The 18,286-nt window shown below is 40.4% G+C and overlaps 2 protein-coding genes across 3 annotated transcripts; one reads left to right on the forward strand and one right to left on the reverse strand.

Annotated features, from left to right (window-relative positions):
• Window positions 1–6,321: 6,321 nt before the first annotated feature.
• On the reverse strand, window positions 6,322–14,012 carry LOC122276553 (p21-activated protein kinase-interacting protein 1-like). Its single transcript, XM_043086374.1, has 3 exons — window positions 13,154–14,012; window positions 6,694–6,991; window positions 6,322–6,603 (listed from the first exon to the last, which is right to left on the reverse strand). The coding sequence occupies exons 1-3, from the start codon at window positions 13,802–13,804 to the stop codon at window positions 6,536–6,538; spliced, it is 1,017 nt and encodes a 338-aa protein (XP_042942308.1). The 5' UTR covers window positions 13,805–14,012; the 3' UTR covers window positions 6,322–6,535.
• Window positions 14,013–15,762: 1,750 nt separating this feature from the next.
• LOC122276336 (acrosin-like) lies at window positions 15,763–18,019 on the forward strand. 2 transcript variants are annotated; one of them, XM_043085971.1, is made up of 3 exons: window positions 15,763–16,189; window positions 16,659–16,789; window positions 17,627–18,019. In XM_043085971.1, exons 1-3 carry the CDS (start codon window positions 16,060–16,062, stop codon window positions 17,705–17,707), a joined length of 342 nt encoding a protein of 113 aa, XP_042941905.1. In that variant the 5' UTR covers window positions 15,763–16,059; the 3' UTR covers window positions 17,708–18,019. The 2 variants fall into 2 exon arrangements, with proteins under 2 accessions (XP_042941905.1, XP_042941907.1); XM_043085973.1 differs by having other exon boundaries at window positions 16,677–16,789.
• The last annotated feature ends 267 nt before the right edge of the window (window positions 18,020–18,286 follow it).

Below are 18,286 nucleotides of genomic sequence, written 5' to 3' on the forward strand. Positions count from 1 at the left end.
CTCACACTGATAGTCACTGATTAGCTCCAGCCATCGCCTCTGCCTCATATTCAGATTTTTCTGGGAAAATAAATGCTTCAAACTCTTGTGATCGGTAAATACCTCGCAAGCTTCCCCATATAAGAAGTGCCGCCAGATTTTGAGAGCAAAAACAATCGCAGCCAATTCTAGATCGTGCGTCGGATAATTCTTCTCATGGTCCTTTAGCTGACAAGATGCATAGGCTACAACCTGTCCTTCCTGCATAAGGACACAACCCAAACCAAACTTAGACGCATCACTGAAGACTACGAATGGCTTATGCGGTTCTGGGAGCGCTAACACTGGTGCCGTCGTCAACCTGTTCTTTAATTCCTGGAAGCTTCTCTCACATTTCTCTGACCAAACAAATTCTGTATTCTTCCGAGTCAAAGCTGTGAGAGGTCCGGATAGGCGAGCAAAACCCTCTACAAATCTTCGGTAGTATCCGGCGAGCCCCAAGAAACTCCTGACCTCGCGCACTGTAGTCGGGCGCTGCCATGACAAAATGGCTTCTACCTTACTAGGATCAACAGCCACTCTGCCCCGGGAAATTACATGTCCAAGGAATTTAACTTCTTCCAACCAGAATTCACACTTGCTGAGCTTGGCGTATAGCTGGTGTTCTCTTAATCTCTCAAGTACCAGACTAAGATGATACACATGCTCTTCAACATCTCGGGAATAAATCAGTATATCATCAATAAATACTACCACAAAGGAATCCAAATAAGGTCGAAACACTCGATTCATCAAATCCATGAAAGCTGCAGGGGCATTAGCTAACCCAAACGGCATCACCTTAAATTCATAATGCCCATACCTCGACCTGAAAGCAGTTTTAGGCACATCTTGGTCTCTGATTCTCAGCTGGTAGTATCCCGACCTCAGATCAATTTTAGAGAACACAGCTGCTCCTTGAAGCTGATCAAACAAATCATCAATCCGCGGAAGAGGGTATTTATTTTTTATGGTCACCTTGTTCAATTCCCGATAATCAATGCACATACGGAGGGTTCTATCTTTCTTTTTAACAAATAAAACTGGTGCACCCCATGACGACGTTCTAGGCTGAATAAATCCATTCTCTACGAGTTCTTGCAACTGAGTCTTCAACTCTTTCAATTCAGCCGGTGCCATGTGATAAGGAGCTTTATGCACAGGAGCCGCTCCAGGTTCCAAGTCTATAACGAACTCCATCTCCCGAACAGGGGGTAGTCCGGGCAAGTCATCCACAAACACATCGAGGAATTCTTCCACAACTGGAATGTCTGCCAAAGACTTCTTCTCAGACGGCGTGGACACCATCTGCACCAAGAATGCATCCGCTCCCCATGTAATCTCTCTTCTTGCCAGAATCGCCGATATAATTATTGGCTTTTCTTTTAATTTACTCCCCGCAAATTCCAGACAATCACCATCTGGAAGCTGAAAGCTAATTATCCGACTTCTGCAATTAATACTAGCAGAATATCGGTATAGCCAATCCATCCCGAGGATGATATCAAAGCCCAACAGCTTGAACACCACCAAATCAGCATCCAAGAACCTTCCCTCAAAATTTAACGGGCATCCCAAAGCAACTTTGGAACACCACACTATCTCACCATTGGGTAGAGCCACTACCATAGACTTCGGCAACGGTTCCGTGACCAAATTACACACCCGAGCAAACGTGGAAGATACAAACGACTGTGAAGCACCGGAATCAAACAAAGTACAAGCATACAACTCATACAAACGGACTCTTCCTGAACCAAACACATCAACCCATGAAATCCAAAAAGCAAAGAATAAACCACAAACACCAAAAATTAAATCCAACTTAAAATTAGATTAAACCATACCTGTAATTACTCCAGCATCATGGGTCACTGGTGCCTCATCATCCACCTCTCCGGGTGTGACAGCATAAACCCGGGCTTGCACTGCTTGTCTCGGGTTGGTTCTTCCACCGTGTCTACCTCCACGGCTTCCTTGAACTCTGACGGAGCAATCCCGAGCGATATGTCCCACTTGGCCGCACCGGTAACACTGGGGTCCGCTACTCATCCTTCACTCGCCCTCATGAGCTCTATTACAAGCTCCACAAATAGGCACCCGTCCTCCCATACGAACACCTGAGGACGTTTGAGGTCGAGTTCCGGTCCGCTGAACAAACTTCTAGGGCGAACCCGAGCTGCTTCCTTCACCAGAAAAACTCCGCCTCTTATGCCCTGGAGGGGAGCCCACACTCAGATTATTTTCCCGCTCCACAAGGGTGGCCACATCCACTAATTCCTGAAAAGTGGATATCCGATGGCTGACCACCATACGGCGTATGTCATGGCGTAGCCCCTCCTGAAAACGATCTGCTCGCATCTCCTCAGTGGCGACAAGGTGAGGAGCAAATCGCTCAAGTTCTATGAACCTTCGGGCGTATTGTTCCACTGTCGCGCCCCCTTGGACCAGATTGGAGAACTCTCTTGCCTTTTGCTTTCTTACCGATGCGGGAAAGAAGCGGTCATTGAACTCCTTCTTGAAATGCTGCCAGGTCACCGTAGCGAAAGATCCTAATTCAGATTCCAGCATCACCCTCTTGGTATCCCACCAATCAGAAGCGGTACCTTGCAGGAGATAGCTGGCGTAGAGTATTTGTTGTGCCTCAGTGCATCCACACACCTCAAAGGTTTTCTCCAGACCTTTGATCCATTTTCCAGCCTGAAGTGGATCCTCATTTCCAGTGAAGTGTGGAGTCCTATGCGCCAGGAAGCGCTCATAGGTGCATCCAGCTTGCACCATGCTGCTGGACCCTCCTAGATACATCCAAGGCCCTCCCTGATATGGCCAAGGATCTCCTGGTTGTGGACAAAACCCTCCTTGTTGTGGACAAGGCCCTCCTGATGGTGGCCAGGGACCCCCTTGTTGTGGCCAAGGCCCTGTCTGTTGAGACCTCGCACTCTGCTGTATAAATTCCATCATCTGCCGTATTGCTTCGGCTATGGAGTCATCCCGGGAGGTATTGTCCCGTGGTTCCTGGGTAGATTTCCTTGGCCTCCCCATTTTCCTGCCACAACACCACTCTTGACCCTCCTTTAAGAAAACAAATAAAACCATCATAAAACCAACAAAAACAAAACCAACACCACACAGCAAGAAACAAAAGAAACCAGCTTGCAAAAACATAACCAAATAAATACAAACAAACAAACAAGCTCAAACAAATAAAACAAATAAAACAACTGTACTTAACATAATTTTCAAAACACAACTTTAAAAAGCATTCTGGTACTGCCTACGGGACATGTGGTTTTACCCAGAGCCAAACCGCTCTGATACCACCTGTGACGCCCCCAAATCCCTTCGCCCGAACACGGGAAAATCGAGACGTCCGGATGGTGACAACCCGGGTCACCATCCCATCAACGGGTGCCAAGTGTGTGCAAGGCAACATATGTGTACAAAGAAACACGCAGCGGATAACGAAAGTCATAACTAAGTACCAGAATTTTTCTCAACGTAATACAAGCTGTTTAAAACATACATAAATAAAATATTACAAAAAACACAAATACAGTTTTAAACCAAATATAAAGCATAGAATCAGTAATCCGGCGGAGCCGCATCCTCGGGCTCAGCCTCCTCCTCTTCGTCCTCCAACTCTGCACCAAAAGTTACGGAACCAAAAATGGTACCGCAGGTAAGTAAAACCCAAACACTACCAGATACAAAGACATAGAACTCAAACAAAATGCATGAAACATGCCCAATGCACAAAGCCCATAAAACACGATTTTTCCACACACGCCAAAAATCTCATTTGGCCCAAAAACACATCCTTTCCGAAAAACACTCCAAAAGTCACATTTGCCCTTTATCCAACTCAAACCAGAATCCATATTAACCGTATGCACCATGACCTCCCCTAGGGGTCATCCGCACACCCTGACTCCAGTGCCACACCGCAGAGTACCACCACGCATGTGACACCTAACGAGCGATGCCCAGTTCCGCGCCCCGCGCGTTCGTAGCCAAGCATCCTCTAGCCCTCACTAGCGAAGGGCCACGGAGTCGGTGCGTAGAGCGATGCCCGGTTCCGCGCCCGGCGCGTTCGTAGCCAAGCAACCCCTAGCCCCCGTTCCCGTCGTCTAGCGACAACCCAGGGGACATCACTCAGTTTATTCCGCTCCCGAGTGATCAGAGGAGCTCCACCGGGATAATACCCCATCCCGGCTTGGGGTTGTGATACACACGCACCCGTAAGACCACTTACGCCAATAAACAGGCTTTTCACACTTAAACAAAAACACACGTGCATGCACCATGCAATGCCATAACAATGCATAATAAAATAATCCAACAACATAAATCAATAAAACAAGCAACTCCGTCCTCCATCCATCCGACCCCCGAACTCCTCGGACTCAGTCCGGAATCAACCAACCAGCAGATAAAATAAATTGAATGAGCAATATATATTTAAATCTAAAAATAGGGTTTGGAAAATACTTACAGCGCTATATGGCAATTTTAGAAAACACGAGGCGTTGCAAACGGAGGAGAAAAAGCAACGTCACAGTGAAAATTCACTGTGGCCGTGGGTTGTGAAAACCCACTTTTGAACGGGGACAAACTAGGGCTTGGGATTGATAGGGAATGGTCTAGGGATGATTGTGAAGCTATTGGAAGTGGTGGTTGGCCGTGGGTGGCGGCGAAATCGCCGGAAAGAAGCCGGATTTCCCAAAAAGGAAAGCTAGCTCGTAGGAGCTGTTCCGGTGGTCGTTGGAGGTCGGAAATAGGTGGGTTAGGACGGCAAGGGACCGGTGATGAAGTGGTGAAGAATTATTGATAACATTTTTATTTTTACATTACATTTTTATTTAAAAATAACATTTATATTTTTGTAAAGTAAAATTATTGATTAAAATTTTATACCACATTTTTAATTGATAACTAACTTTATTAGAAAGTTTTTGATTTAAAGAGAATTTTATCAAATCTAGTATCTTAGGGCCCTTCAGGGACACAACTCTTCTTAGGTATTCTCAGCTATTCTCAAATTCAAATTTTTCTCTCTTATTTTACAAAATCCAATAAAATATTTTAACTCGAACAATTTAGTAATGATACATATAGTTATTTTTACGTATTCTTTGTGCACTCTATTGATATGATTGGCTGAATTAATTTTTTTTTAATACCCAACCAATCATATCACTAGAGTGCACAAAAGAGTGCGCAAAAATGACTGCATATAGAATTTTTGTTTGGAAAAAAGTAAGGGCCTCTTCAAAGGATTATACAAAAAAATTTATGAACACTCAAAAATTAGATCTTACTATTTATAATTTTTACATTATATATTAAATTACTAATGACAAGAGAAGTATATTCTTATAATGAGGATACCTCAAATAATTATTATGTGCGATACTTTTAAAACTAATAATGACATAATATCTATTTAATATTTTTGATGTTCTCTCATTGAGTTAATTAATTTTTTTAATTAGTTTTTTTTTTTCTTTTTAAAAAGTTATATTTAATTTTTTATTTTGAGCCTTCTTCTATTAGGAGCCTTAGGTAATTGCCTAACTTGCCTAATAGAAGAGCCAACCTGATTTTTATTGACAATGAGTTCCAATTATTATTTTTTACTTAATGATTAAAGAATTATTTTCTTAATAATGTTGTGATTTGTTTTAAATGGTTAAGAAATTAAAAAAAAAATGCATGAAAAAAGAGAAGATTACACGTCTCTACTTGCCAAGATGAAGGAAGAATGAGTGGGAGCCGATGCTGTTTCTTGATTTGTACAACCAAATGAATCATTAAATTTGAAACCAGATCAAGTAACCTTTCTTGGGCTATTGGCAGCCCACACAGAAACCAGGGTTGCAGAGTCTGCTGCCTAGAAGATCATAACGATGGAACCAGAAAATGCTGGAGATTACATATTCTTCTAAAATATTTATGCTGCAGCTGTAAACAGGGATAGTGTCGCTAAAATGAAGAGCTTTCTTAGAGTTGGAGGATTGGAGAAAACCCCTGGCTCTTGCTTGCAAAAAACAATAGTTGCCTCCAAAAGAGGAGGCTAGAAACAAGAGTTCAGAAACACCGTCTTACACTTCAATTTCGTACTTTGGAGAAGCTTTTGGAAATACTTTCCCTCTATGATGTCTCTAAATGGAGAGTGCGTATGATAGCCATCAGTAGCCTCTCACACAGATGCCGGTGGATTAATTAATGGACTCGCGAGAAACCAAAGAAAAAAGAAATATATTGGGACAACCCTAAGAGCAGATGAATCCGTATAAATCGGCATGAGAAAAACTCAAACTATACCCATTTAAATTAATATAAGCAAGTATCATAAAGATCAAAATTCATCGGTCAGCTAATTGAGCCTGACATTTGAGTTAACAGAACACACTAATTTCTCAGAGAAAACCTACAAGCAGCAATTAAAAAAAATTACGCTAATTTTGCAAAATTAGCAATTCAAACTTCTTCTCCAGGAGTCATGATCTTATTAATATCATGAATCTTCCATCTCTCCATCCTGCTCTTTTTGAATACTGCTGCTTCCAGGCCGAGGTTGTTTAGCTGAAAAAGAAGTGAGGACAAATCAATGGCTCACAACTTACAAGAAAATGAAGCAGATCGTGAAAGCAGGAGGGGACTTGTCACACTCACATTTAAGAGATGATCCAGCAAGACAAGTTAGCCTCGACTTTGTGTTAGCTTCAGCCAATGGATTCGGCTTTTCTTTAATGGCCATGCGAACATCCCAGACACGTATCACTCCATCTGATGATGCAGATGCCACTAAAAAGGGGTCATCACCAGAAGCAGTAGCATCATTCCTCGTGAGCACAACAATACCTTTCAAACGGGCAGAGTGCGCATCTTCAATGCAATATGCAACCTTCCCACTTCTCGTGTCCCATGCCGTAATATTTCGGTCCTCACCACCAGTATATAGAACTCCATTCTGTCAACATTAAACAAATTTTGGTGATTAAACCAGGACCATAAATTGTTTAAAAAATGTGAAATGGGAGTTCAATGAAACTTGGTCCATAAGTTTTTTTTTTTTCCTTGACAAACTTAACTTCGTCCAAAACTAGAGAATGGTATCCAAATCAATCCATTCAGTTGCTTTCTATCTTCAGAAAATAGGACTTCGTTTTGACCATTTCATTAAAAAATAAAACACAAATATCATAAAAATGAAAGACCTTGTTTGTCCCACTAGAACTCAATCCCTGAAGTGTCGAGATTGAAGTTTTTCCTCCCTTTTTTATTGGTAACTGTCAAGAGATTGTAGTTTCTGTCACTGTAAGCCTAAAAATGGTGAAACCTTGCAACCTCACGTCTATATCAATTATGAAAATTAAAACCAACTAATACCCCCAATCACACCCAAACCTAGCAATTTTGCTAATATCATTAAGGCAAAGTGATGAACTGTTTTCCCTTGTTCATGTTTCTATATCATGGATAGGATATATGTCAAAGATTAAACAATGGTTTGAAGCTATATTAACATTAGCAATGTCAGAATTTCTAAAAAAATGCAAGATACACCTCATGTGCATTTTAGGGACTCCTAGCGACCAATTGTAGCTATGTTACTTTTAGGGTTCGGCGGCAGGCCCTCACATCCAGCCCAACCCCCCTCTCATTCGGACCTCGCCTGGGGCGGCCGGGGAGCCTGCAGACACTTGCACGCTATAGATGCCGGCAGACGGGGCCTGTGCTGGGCCCAAGACTGCCCTGGTTTTCACCCGTTCGCCCAACCCTATATATATTAAAAAAATTTAATAAAATGACGTTATTTTATCTTAGGTTTTGTTTTAAAACTCCCCCCACCCCTCCCGCGGGCCTCCCACTCTTTCCTCTCTCTGTCACCATCACCAGTCTCTCTCCCTCTCTCTATCACCCCCACTGGGCCCCAGGACTCTCTCGCTGTGGCCTCGGACTAATCTGCCCTCCGTCATTTGGACTGGGGCACCTACTCACGGGGGGCGCGGCCGAGGCCTGGGGGCCCAACTTGAGGCATGGCCAGGGGCTGCCCGCCTGGGAGGTGCAGGTAGGGAAAAACCAATTGACTGCAGTAACTTATTTAACATAAATGTTTTAAGTTATTGGACTATAGGGTAAAGGGAACCTGAGTAGAATATTAGGGTGAGTCCTCGGGTTGCTGGTAGTCCATCGACGGCGACGAGACCCCAGCTCTGCCGTAACGTTGCTGCAGATGGGCTGATCTCGTCGATTCTCCATCGTCGGCGACTTAGTTTCGGATCTGGCCAGAAGTCATCGTCGGCGACCCACCCAGATCTTTTTTTAGAGCTTTCAGTTTACCCGCAAAAATGAAACTAGGGGTACCTTGTATCTGATATGAAGCCCACCATTGCCTGACCTTTTCCTCGAAGTCATCCGCCTTCAACCACATATTTTCGAATTTGAAAGACCTACGCCTCCTTTGTACCCCGCCACAATCCAACAAAATAGGCCAATGATCCGAACTCAGACGCGGCAATCTCTTTTGCCACACGTCAGGAAAATGACATTCCCACTCTGGTGAGATTAGAAATCTGTCTAGTCTAGACCATGTATGATTATTCAACCAGGTACATGTACCCCCCGCAAGTGGTAAATCCACTAGATTCAAATCAAAGATGCACTCTGAGAATTCTGTCATAGCTGGCCTCATTCTTCTATTTCCAAAACACTCAGTTGGGAATCTAGTTACATTGAAGTCTCCGCCTATACACCAAGGAAGATCCCACCAGCTATGTACTCCAGCCAATTCTTCCCATAATAATCTTCTCTCATGGTCTAGGTTAGGACCATATACACCTGCAAAAGCCCACAAAAAGTCATCTGCCACACTTCTAAAAGAGCAGGCCACCGAGTATACTCCTACAAACTCCTCAATTTTCTCCACCACTCTTCTATCCCACATCACTAAAATTCCCCCCGATGCCCCTTTGGCCGCCAAGTATACCCAATCTACATATGGACAGCTCCATATACTTCGCACCAAGTTTCTACTAATAATTTTCAGCTTTGTCTCTTGTAGACACACTATGTCCGCCTTCCACTCACGCAACAAGTGTCTTATTTGTAGACGCTTATTGTCCTCATTTAACCCGCGAACGTTCCACGATACAAACAGACTTTTGGCGACGTAGTGGAGCGTAAAAAAAGCAAGGAGGCAGAGATCAAGGGTTTAGAAAGAATACAAGAAAACCGGCCCTTAACTCAAGAAGAAATAGCTGTAAAAAAAGAGCTGGAAGCAGATCTGGAAAGAGTAGTAATCCTGGAAGAAACATCATGGCGACAGAAGTCAAGAGCGTTATGGTTGAGGGAAGGAGACCGAAGCACCAAGTTCTTTCACAGAATAGCTAACTCACATAGAAGATATAACAACATTGAGATGCTGAAAATAGAAGGAGTGGAGTGTCGGGATGAGTCTGTGATAAACCACCATGTTGTTGACTTTTTTGAACAATTACTTTCTGAACAGGTGGTTTGGCGGCCAAAACTGGAAGGATTGGGTTTTGATTCCATTGAACTTATTGATGTAGATCGATTGGAGAGGCCTTTTGAGGAGTTGGAGGTCTTTGAAGTTGTGAGGAAAATGGTTAAAGACAAGGCGCCAGGCCCTGACGGTTTCACTATGGGTTTCTTTCAAACTTGCTGGGCTGTAATAAAAGATGACCTATTGAAGGTGTTCCAGGAGTTCTACTCAGCTGGAAAGTTTGAAAAAAGCCTTAATGCTACTTTTCTCGCATTAATTCCAAAGAAGGTGGGAGCTGAGGAGATAAAGGAGTTTCGACCTATAAGCTTAGTAAATGGGGTTTATAAGATAATTTCCAAGGTGCTAGCGAATCGTCTGAGTAAGGTAGTGGGGAAGCTCATTTCGAAACCTCAGAATGCTTTTGTAAAGGATAGACAAATCCTAGATGCGGTTCTTATTGCGAATGAATGCCTAGACACTCGGTTGAAATCTGGTGAGGCAGGGATTATATGCAAGTTGGATATGGAGAAGGCGTATGATCATGTCAATTGGGAGTTCCTTCTTGATCTTTTGGGGAAATGCGGGTTCGGAGAGAAATGGTGTTCATGGATTAGGTGGTGTATATCAACAGTAAAATTCTCCGTCTTGATAAACGGAAGCCCAACTGGTTTCTTTTGTAGCACACGAGGCTTAAGGCAAGGCGATCCGTTATCCCCTTTACTCTTTGTGATTGTGATGGAGGCACTGAGCCGAATGTCATCAGCCTTGGTTACGAATGGGTTGCTCACTGGATTTAAGATTGGAGTTCAGAATAGGGGACTTGTTAATGTATCACATCTTTTGTTTGCAGATGATACTCTTTTCTTTTGTGAAGCAATCCCTAACCAGATTCGAATTTTGAAGGCCCTTCTCCTTTGTTTTGAAGTAACTTCCGGATTGAACGTTAATTTGGGAAAATCTGAGATGGTGCCTATTGGAAGTGTTCGGCATATTAGACAGTTGGCTAGCATTTTGGGATGTACGACTACATCCTTACCCATGACTTATCTGGGACTTCCATTGGGGGCGACCTCGAGAGCGGCTTCTTTATGGGATCCAGTTATTGAGAAAGTGGAACATAGGCTAGCTGGATGGAAGAGATTATATTTGTCAAAAGGTGGGCGGATTACATTAATTAAGAGCACTCTTTCTAACCTACCCACCTATTTCTTGTCTTTGTTTCCTATTCCAGCAAATGTTGCATTTCGGTTGGAGAAACTTCAAAGGGATTTCTTGTGGGGTGGAATGGGTGCAGAACAAAAATTTCACCTTGTTAGGTGGGATAAAGTATGTAGCACTATCTCGAATGGGGGTTTGGGCATTAGAGATATGAGAACTTTCAATCGGGCGCTACTAGGCAAATGGCTGTGGAGATATCACAAGGAACCTGAAGCCTTGTGGAAGACGGTTATAGAGAGCAAATATGGGGGCCTATGGGGGGGTGGTGTACAAAAGAAGTGAGAGGAGCGCATGGAGTGGGTTTGTGGCTACATATAAGAAAAGGGTGGGAGGTCTTCATTCGTTATACTCGAATCCGTTTGGGAGGAGGAACCCGTATCAAGTTTTGGTACGACACTTGGTGTGATAACGTGGCACTAAAGGAATCTTTTCCTTCACTATTCAGAGTTGCAAGAGATATTGATGCCTCAGTAGCAGATGTACTGGAAAGATCAGGGGAACAAATTCAATGGAATATCATATTCAGTAGGGTGGCACAAGATTGGGAGTTGAGCAGTATAGAAGCCTTTTATAGCCTTTTGTATGCTACTAAACCGGACAATTCACATGATAGTTTATGGTGGATACCTACAGCTAAAGGTACTTTTTCGGTGCGCTCTTTTTATAAGTCTCTTGCTCAAGAGATACCTATTCAGTTCCCGTGGGGAAAGATATGGAGACATAAGGCACCACCCAAAGTAGCTTTTTTTGTGTGGACTGCAGCGTTGGGTAAGATTCTCACAACTGATAATTTGAGGAAGCGCAGGGTGATCATCACAGATTGGTGCTGCATGTGTAGAAAGGGAGGTGAATCGGTGAACCATCTCTTAATACACTGTGATGTAGCGAGTAGGCTATGGAATGAGGTACTTGGTAGAATGGATTTGGCTTGGGCTATGTCGGAGACGGTGGTCGGGGTTTTGGCCAGTTGGAAAAACTTGAGAGGAAATCAACAGATAAAAGCAGTATGGAAGATGATCCCTATATGCATCATGTGGTGTTTATGGAGAGAGCGCAATGACAGGACGTTCGAGGACAAAGAGAGATCTTTGGAGGAATTGATAGTTTTTTTCTTTAGAACTCTTTGTACATGGACTTTGGCGGTTGATTTCAATGGTTTGGGGCTACATGAGTTCCTTATATCCATTGTTCATACCTAGATGTGGTTTCTAATCTTGTATCAGGCTTTTGCCTTCTTTTGATAATATAATTTATTTTACTTATCAAAAAAAAACTTATTTAACATTTTTTTCTTCTGTAGAGAAAAACTAAATTTTACCCGACTTTATTTAAAAGAGGGAAAAAATGATCAACAACTAGACATTGCCTCATGTATAGACTAAGAACCATATAATAAACAGCTGTGTGCTGCACAGCTGTGAACAAGGGTAAGACAAATGCAACCAAGAGATTCCATTAGGGTTTGTTGGTATTTGAATTAAATCCATCCTTTCTCCTTATTATAGAAGGTTGACAGTGTGGATATACTTATCAAAAAAGGCCATGTGGATATAAAACCAGCTTAAATTCGTTTTCAATGTCAGTGCAAAGATGCTGAGAAATTTGCCTAGCCTTCATTGATGAAAAATCTCTCCCAAAAATATTAAATAATCAGAGAAAAAAATATTGAAGTGGATATCAAGGAACACGAACACTTGTACTAGTTGCTTACTGGAACCAACAGAAACAAGAACTAGGATTGAACCTTTCTTTTTTTGGATAAGTAGAACTACGATAGAACTTCTTTTTAGTAAGTATTGAAAATTATATTAAAACACATACAAGGCATAGCCCAAGTACATGGGTCCTATATAAGAGGAGCACCTGATTAGAAATAGAAAGTAAAAATATATGCAAGGAAATCATGAAAACTCGCCCATTTAAATCTATAATAAATAGTATATAAATTGCACTGGATCAGAGCCAAGGAACCTATAATTCTCTCATGCATAAAATGAAAATCCACCAATTGAAAACGGGGTATATCATGGTCACATCAACTAGAATGAATAGCATAGCTCATTCCCTACAAAACTGTCTCTGCGTACAAGGGAACACATGATGCTATATCACTCAAAAAGATGCGACAACTCAGCAATAATATATGACTCATACATGAACTTTGAATTGCTAGAATTCACATGAAATTGCTCAACCATTAAAAGTTGTCGCAGCCCCAAAGCACATAAATTTTGAAAATTTTCATTTCTTTCCCACCATTTTATCCCCAACAAAACGTCAATTTACCTAACAAATTTCAATCACTATATGCCATCAAATGGAACAATAAATCAGCAAACACCGGTAACCATAACCCAACTTCAAAAACTCAAAACCCCCCAAAACACAGAAATTCTAACAAAAGCCAACCTCACCGGGCGCGGCGCAAAGGACCCGTTTCTGCTTGGGGTTCTCCAACTCGCACAGCAACCTGGCATCTTCCGCCTCGTGAACCCCAACCTTGTCCTCCATAACCATGAAAAACCTGTCCCCCCCCAAATCAAACTTCACCAAACTGGCCTCCCTCCCCAGCCTGCAACAAAAGCTCCTCCTCCCACGCACCAAGTTGAGCATGGCCAAGCATTCGTCGCGGGCCACAGTTAAAGCCAGCTTCCCAGAGGGGTGGACGGAGAGGTCGTTGATGGCCTTCCTGTGGGGGCGGAGGGACTTGAGGAGGACGAAGGGGTCGGCGTCGAAGATAGAAACGGAGCCGTCGGCGGCTGCAGAGATGAGGTTACGGGGGAAGGAAAGGTTGGGAGGGGAGAAGAAGGAGAGGGAGGTGAGGGAGGATGAGTGGTCGTGGAGGGAGCCAAGGTAGGAGGCAGAGGGGAGGTCGTAGAGGTGGATGGTGTCGTCGGCGCCGCCAGAGGCAGCGACGTGGCCGCATGTGGCGACGGTGGTGATGGGGGATTGGTGGGATTGGTAGGAGAAAAGAGGGGTGAGGGCGAGGTACGGGCTTTCAAGTGGTTTGAGCTTGAAGCCCCAAATGTATTTCTCGTACGAGCCTGCTATCAGACTCATGGCTGATTGGGGGACCTCTCTCTCTACCTCTATTCCTCTGCGTGTGGATGCGTGAGATGGATCCCTGAAAGTTTTTATAACCTCACTGGACTAGGCAGACGACCAAAAACGCAAACCCTTGGAGGAAGAAAGAAACAAGGCGAGGTTTTAGTTTTCGCCCTTCTGGGTTTAGCGAAAGCTTGTGTTAATTTTTGGGAAAATGATAGAATGAACATCACCAAAAAATAATAATAAAAAACTCATTTATACATGCACTTTTAATGAGTACAGTCACTTAGCATTATCCTATTTAGTTTTTAAGAAATTTTAATTAGGTAATTTTTTTCAATTGTTAAAAATTTACTTTATGATTAGCATGCCACCTGAAGTATATACTTGGGTTGATTGACGTGGTTACCACGTTAGTTTTCTAATAAAAATTTAACAATTTTTAAAATTTAGATATTAATTTTTCAAAAATTAAAAATTAAGAAAACATAATAACTCTAAAACTAATTTTGCAATAACTCTATATTTTTCTATAAAAGGAAGGCTATGTTTGGATAACAAAAGTATTTTATATTATCTTATCTTATTATTATAAATTTTTTAAAATTTTACATAAAATATAATAAACAATTTAACTTTTTTCAATCCTTAAATAATAATATTAAAAAATAAAATTTTAATAATATTTTATTCAACTTTTAATTTTTATCTAAAATCATCTCGTTTTATTTTATTATCTAAACTACACCTAAGACATCTTGTTAAAAAATATGAATATTTAATCATATATTCACATGCATAAATAATTGTGAAGTATACAAATTAAGGGATGGCTTAAGCTCGACCTCTTTAAAAATAGAACGGGACCAATTCCAAAACAAGACAATGATAAAGAACATGGGTCTTGTTATTTTAGAATCATGCACGGAGAACATGGATAAATAAAAGCATCATTTATTATTATTTATTATTTTTTGATATTCTTGAGTGTCCAGGCTAGTTTGTGCGCACCTCGACTGATTCTACAGGGTCTTGAAGTTAACGGTTAAGTAAACCTCTAGTAGTCTTGATGAGACTCAAACTAATGACCATTGAAAAATAAACGTATAGTCTGACTAATTGAACTACCCCTCAAGGTTATTTATTATTTCTTAAAAGCCTCTTAACTTAATTGTTATTTTAAACTAAAGATTTTATTTATGAAACTACAACGTATTTAAGTTGATGTTCATAGAAAATTAAAATTAGAGATACACGTAAAATCTTTTATATAATTATATTTTAAAATAAATATATTTTACTTTAAATGGTGTTTTTTTTTATAAATATAACCTTTATTAAAAATATGGTTACATGGAGGATTGCGGAAAGAGTTGTGAGTACATCATTTTGAAAAATAAAAATAAAAAAACGTACTTTAACCAATTTTAGCGATCTTATAAAAATAAATGTATAAATTAATATGACTTTATATAATAAGTTAGATTTACTTTACAATAAAGATAATTTTTTAATCTAATATAGTTATCTAGTACATTAAATCACTTCAATTTATAAATAAAAGATTAACAAAGAACTCTCTTTCTAATAAACTAATATACTACAAGACTTTTTTTTTTTTTGTAAAGAAAAGGTCACGGAATAAATATATCACAAGAGTAGTGGTAATATATGTATGAGTTTCTCGATTCCCTTTTTTTTTTTTTTTTAACTTAGTGATTAATAAAATATTTTTAAACAATGTTGTAATTTTTTTTATTTATTTTTTAAATGTTTATGATGATTAAAAAATATGTATAAAAAAAGAAAAGAAAAAAAAAATTGAAATGCACAGTTCGAGAGAACAGAAGGACTCTGCATGTATAATTATTTTTATAATTATATTTTAAAATGAGGATATTTTTAAAAAGTAATATTAATTTATTTGTTTTTATAAAAATGTTAAACATACTCACATAATTGGCATTGTGCCCAGAGCCAGCCGTTTTGACTTGAATTGACTTCACTGCAGAATGCAGTGGGGGCTGGGATTGATATTACTGCCGGTGATTGTAAAGTGAAGGAAATACAAAGCCAAAGTCCGCCAAAGACTCAGCAGCACGACACATTGATCTCACATCAAACCTTGCAAGCGAGCACTCGCATCAGCGTCTCTCACACCACTTCCTATATAATCAATCATCCTCTTTGCTCCCTTCCATAGTGTCTGCCTTCTAGCGTACGCGAACATCCTTCGACGTTCTACCGACAATCCCCACCACCACGACATGGTCCAAGACCACCCTCAACAACCTTCGCCGGCTCTACCAGCTTCCACTCAAGCCGATCCGCCTCCTCCTCCTCCTTCGCCACCGCCACTACCACCACCACAACAACAACCGTTCGATCCTAGTCGAAGTAACTCTCTCTCTCTCTCTCTCTCTCTCTCTCTCTCTCGGTGTTTGTTTTGTGTTTTAGGGTTTAGTTCCTGTGTATGTAATAGGAGCAATGGAATTGATAATATATTTGATTAGTCCTGTTTTCTGTATCTTTGCGAAAATTTATGGGAATCTTTTTTCTTTCTTTTTGAATCGATGATCGTTAGGGTCTGAATCTGCGATCCTGTTGAATTAGTTCTTTGTGTTGAATGGGGTACTCTCTGGTTATTTTCTTTGCCTGTGAAGAGGTTTTGTTGGCATTAGCTTCTATGGAAACACGTTTTTTTTAAAAAAAAAAAAAGAAAAAAAGAAAAGAAAAATTGTTTTGATTGACAATAAAACATCACTGAATTGGCAATTTGTTTTTTAATAGTTGTTTGGCTGAAGTCCTTTCCATGTGTAGACACCAACTTACGATCATCATCATCCTACTCTGTATCTCTCACAAGCCATATTTATCGTTGAAGTGATTGGAATTATTAAAAGGAAGGCCTTGATAAAAGAGTTGGCTGCGGTCTACCATGCTGAATGCCTTGCATATTGTCAAGAGCTTTTGGAACTTCAAAGAAAATGGGAAGAGGTTAGAAACAATGCCCTCCGACTTGTTTTATATGTTACTATGTTTTCTCTCATTTGTATGGTGTTATGATTGATAATCTTGTCAATTGCAAAAAGTTTCATTTTTGGCAATTGATTGGAGAATCACCCGTCAAGCTTATCAGTGGGCTCCTTACATTTTTAGTACTTTCCATCTATCCATGTGTCACTTTACAAATTCTATTTATGTAGGCTATTTTGAACCTCTTTGTCCCTTCAGACTGCAAATTGGAATGTCTCATTGGTCATGGACGTCTTATGGTTTGCTTTGATTGAGAGCGGGTGAAAGCTTAAACAAGATAGGCTCAGAAAGAAATGTTCCTACAAGAACTTGGAAGAATTTTGGTAGTTTATTACATTTTTATTGAACAAAATGACCATGCTCCTTTGTGAACAGAGACATTTGAAATTGTTATCGTAACATTTCATTTAATCCAAGGCACATTTCATAGCTTAGACTGGACCATGACAAATAAAGTAAGAATAGGCCAATCATATAATTAAACTGCTGAGATAGAATGCGGTTGAAGCCGCCTGGCCAGTAAACTAGTATGGTGCCTATATGGCTAGCTTGAGTTGGTTGAGTTCCATGTAATTGTTTCTGATCCTTTATCCCTTGGTTCTCAGTCTTCTTTTTCTTAAGCGGCCCAACTTTTTGATATCCAACAATAATTTTAAGAAAACCTATCTCAGATCTCATTTTCAACTGTAGGAATTTCATTGCTGCAGTTTTTGCTTAAAAAAAATGGTGTGGGTATAACAATTCATCATATTGTTTAAGGCTTTATATCTCATTTTAGTGTGTTTAAAATGCTTGCAGCCATTTATTGACCTAAAGGCTCCAGTGGATTCAAGGAAAGAGACAGTGCGGCCCACTAAACGTCTAAAGAAATCTCGCTAGGCATTGATATTAATGTAAGAGTTGCATACTGATGTTGCTTCTGCATTTGCAATTCTGTTGACATGTTCAAATTTTTTACATATGTTTTCTAAGATTCTCCAATGGTGATTTTATTAGTTGTGTTCCTATTTTACAGTTTGCTAGGGGTACAAACAATTTTCCTTTTGTTAAAAAAAAAAAAAAAATAGAAGGAACCTGCCTAATTTCTGGACTGGTGTACCCACTTTCGGTACCCCAATTTTGTGGTTCATAATTGTTGCATAACTAGCAGCCTTTTAAGTATGGAAACTGCAAGAAAGCTTACATCATTTATTTTTTTGTTTCCCTTCCAGTTTTTACATTTGCGCTTACATAATTTATTTTGTTGTTTCCCTTCCAGTTTTTACATTTTGCTCCTTAGGTGGCTGTATATATATATTTTTTGATAAATAAACAAATATATTGATCAATGGCAAAGCCAGAATTACAATACTAACGCCCTAACTAGGTAGGCACGTTAGAGATAAGAAAATCATGCATGGCCTTGCCATTAAAATCCACAGCAATGGCCCAGTTACAAAGGGTTATAAAAAATAATAG

This window comes from Carya illinoinensis, chromosome 9, assembly GCF_018687715.1.
Source record: "Carya illinoinensis cultivar Pawnee chromosome 9, C.illinoinensisPawnee_v1, whole genome shotgun sequence".
In the NCBI taxonomy this organism is placed as follows: domain Eukaryota; kingdom Viridiplantae; phylum Streptophyta; class Magnoliopsida; order Fagales; family Juglandaceae; genus Carya; species Carya illinoinensis.